The 3,002-nt window shown below is 34.9% G+C and overlaps 1 protein-coding gene across 1 annotated transcript in view; it reads right to left on the reverse strand.

The window, feature by feature from the left end:
- Positions 1 to 2,196: 2,196 nt before the first annotated feature.
- Positions 2,197 to 3,002, reverse strand: part of SH3BGRL (SH3 domain binding glutamate rich protein like) — a gene marked incomplete at its 5' end in the record, with an annotated part of 15,176 nt that continues 14,370 nt past the window's right edge. Inside the window, one exon of the mRNA XM_077755260.1 lies at positions 2,197 to 2,787. Within this exon, the coding sequence (XP_077611386.1) occupies positions 2,755 to 2,787 (33 nt within the window). The remainder of the gene's footprint in view (positions 2,788 to 3,002) is intronic.

Genomic DNA, 3,002 nt, shown 5'->3' on the forward strand with positions numbered 1-3,002 from the left:
AGACTCTTGAATGGTGAGAACAAACTGAGGACTGATGGGTTTTGGGGGGGGGAGGCGGGAGATGGGCATGGAGGAGGGCACTTGTGGGGATGAGCACTGGGTGTTATATGGAAACCAACTTGACAATAAACTATTTGTAAAAAAAAAATATTACAATTTGGTACTACTACTTTTCTCATAATACAAATGAATTAAAATATAATTTTGAATAAGTATAAAAAAAAGTCCACATAGAATACTGCAAGAAACATTATCAGTGATGAGAGATCTTGAAGCAAGCTGAGGGCAAAATACAGATTGGATCTCCCCCCAACTCCCGCGCCCAGGTGGAATATTTGTGATATTTCTCTGACACTCCTGGCTATCCGGCAACAAAGGAAAGGGGTTTAAGTGCTTGACATGGTAATGTGGGAAACTAAGGCAAATGAAAAGTTAAATTCCCTTACTGCCTACATCCCATAGACAAGTCCTTGAAACTGGAAGAGTGACTGTCCTCTAGGAGCTCAGCTGCCGTGATAATGACACTTTACTAGGGCAAAAGAGAACCTTAGCTTAACATTATCCCAAGCTCAAAGATCCTATAAGTCTACTTCCCTTATCTCAACTGTACCAAGATATATGCTGGCAATCATGCTCCAAGCTTATGCCCCCCATATACCATATGAAGGGTTTCATGACTGAGGTTTTATTAAACAGTAATAAATGGCATTCCCCTAGCAACCACTAGCCGCTCAAGGTCATGGAAACCTTGCTTCCAAAATTCCTTAGAGACTTACTCTATCCCTGACGCCCTCCCAACCTGAGGGTATATAAGTTACCTGTCACGACCTCAGTGGTTTCTGTCCCCATGCTTTAATAAAATCAGCTTTTTGCACCAAAGACATCTTCATGAATTCTTTCCCGGCAATTGGCTCTGGACCCCATGAACTCCCCATCACCCCAAAACTTAATCAATCAGCATTTAATAAAAGTCAGGAGAAAATACTGACCAAACATTTTTCTAGCATTTTCCAGAATCAGTTACAAGGCACCCTGTTTTCTCTAGAGTTCTCTATGGCATATTTTTGGTAGACAAAACAATGGAATAATTCTGTTTGATTCTAGTGTATATAGCAAAATTTAGAATCCTAAAAAGGAAATTTAGAAATTGCATTCAAACCATTTTCTGTTATTTTTTTTCCCATTTTCTGAAACATGTATTACTCATCTCAAATTACTATTATACTATTTGGAAACTCCAGGAACACATAAATTATGTTTCTAAAGGAACTGAGTTCATTTTAAAGCATCACATTAAGTTTGAATCTCAGTAAACAAAGCCATGTCTTCATTATATGTTGATTTTAACATAGAGCACAGACTTGCATACATCAAATGATATGATAAAGTAATTTAAAGAAAAAGGTGTTCTTTTTTAAGTAATAAAGTAGTGTGGAACCAAGGTACAATATGTATATCTTCTCAGTAAGTAATTAAGCCATAATGTGTTTGTTTTCTTAGAAGTTTTCATAATTAACATTTTAAAAATTGACTCTTTGATACTTGCGCTATTCACTTTAATAAAAGCATAGAAAAGATTCTCTCTGCTTAGATTATCATATTCATACAATATGTGCCCAAGCTGAAACAGACATGTCAAATATCTGAGAGGTAGTGTCATTCATGACCACAAATGGTTTTAAAAGGGTGAACCACTAAGATTTTTTTAGCAAAGACCTAAGGAAAACCAGTCTTGGGCACAGTGTGCTAACCTATTTTATAATAGCTAATTAGAAGTCTAAGCTTTTTGCAGAAGAATGCCATTTAAACTTACATGCTATCCCACTTTCATAGCATATATATATATATATATTTCACTGAGGCAAGCAACTTAGAAACATAATTCCATCATAGCTGTGCAGTTAAGCAAAGAACTTGTAAATTGAATGTATCTGTGTGTTTTTTTTGGGGGGAAGTTATCTGTTCTGATCACTGAAATAAACAATAAAAGGTTACATTTAGAAGCCTCGAAAACATGTTTAGTACATTAAAGTTTCAATTACAAAATGATGTGAATATTACAATTACCATAAGAAATTACAATGTCTAACATTTAAAAATTACCTGCAACTGTTTTTTAATCACAATAATGTTATACAAAGGGTACATATTTTTGTTAACTAAAATTAGTGAGGCAATTTAGGAACAAGAGAAAGATTCTTTCACTCCTCTTTTTTTTTGTTGTTGTTGTTTTTAAATTTATTATTATTTTTTTATTTCTGAGAGAGACAGCAGAGCAGGGGAGGGTCAGAGAGAGAGGGAGACACAAATTCTGAAACAGGCTCCAGGCTCTAAGTTAGCTGTCAGCACAGAGCCCGATGCAGGCCTCGAACCCACGAACCGTGAGATCATGACCTGAGCTGAGGTTTGACACTTAACTGACTAAGCCACCGAGGTGCCCCTCACTCTCTATGTTTTAAAAGCTGCAATAAAAATACCAGAAAAGGGACAGGTCTTTGTTTTTTAAAATCACTGAAGTACATAAAATGCCTTAGCAGATAACAATACTATTCCATGACATCTAAAATTTTTATGTTCACTTCTCATTCTCCTCATCATAATATTCACATTTTAATTATATATTTATTTTGTTTGTTTGCATGTGAAAACACCAAATAATCTGTTATCTCAACATTAAGCTGATTTCTTTTGAAGATAATTTTGAGAGGAATAGAGATTCCTTTTTCAGGATGCTTAAGGCAGAATGCTTAAGGTTCATGCTTGCTGCTTTGCCTGAGCTTCTGCTTCCTGAAATGAAAAAACAAACAAAATGTTTATTTAAATATCACAAAGCAGACATCCATATACATTTTGGTTAGACTATATTAGCTCAAATTATTAAGAATATCCAAAAACAAAAACAAATGGCTCTCAGAGAAGACTGCTTGAAAATTCTTAATAGAAAAACTATAATATAGAAACTTCTGCTTAGAAGCAGATGTAATAGAAGACTGCCTAATCAT

The sequence above is a fragment of the Crocuta crocuta genome, unplaced genomic scaffold (assembly GCF_008692635.1).
Source record: "Crocuta crocuta isolate KB4526 unplaced genomic scaffold, BGI_CrCroc_1.0 scaffold2666, whole genome shotgun sequence".
Lineage (NCBI taxonomy): Eukaryota > Metazoa > Chordata > Mammalia > Carnivora > Hyaenidae > Crocuta > Crocuta crocuta.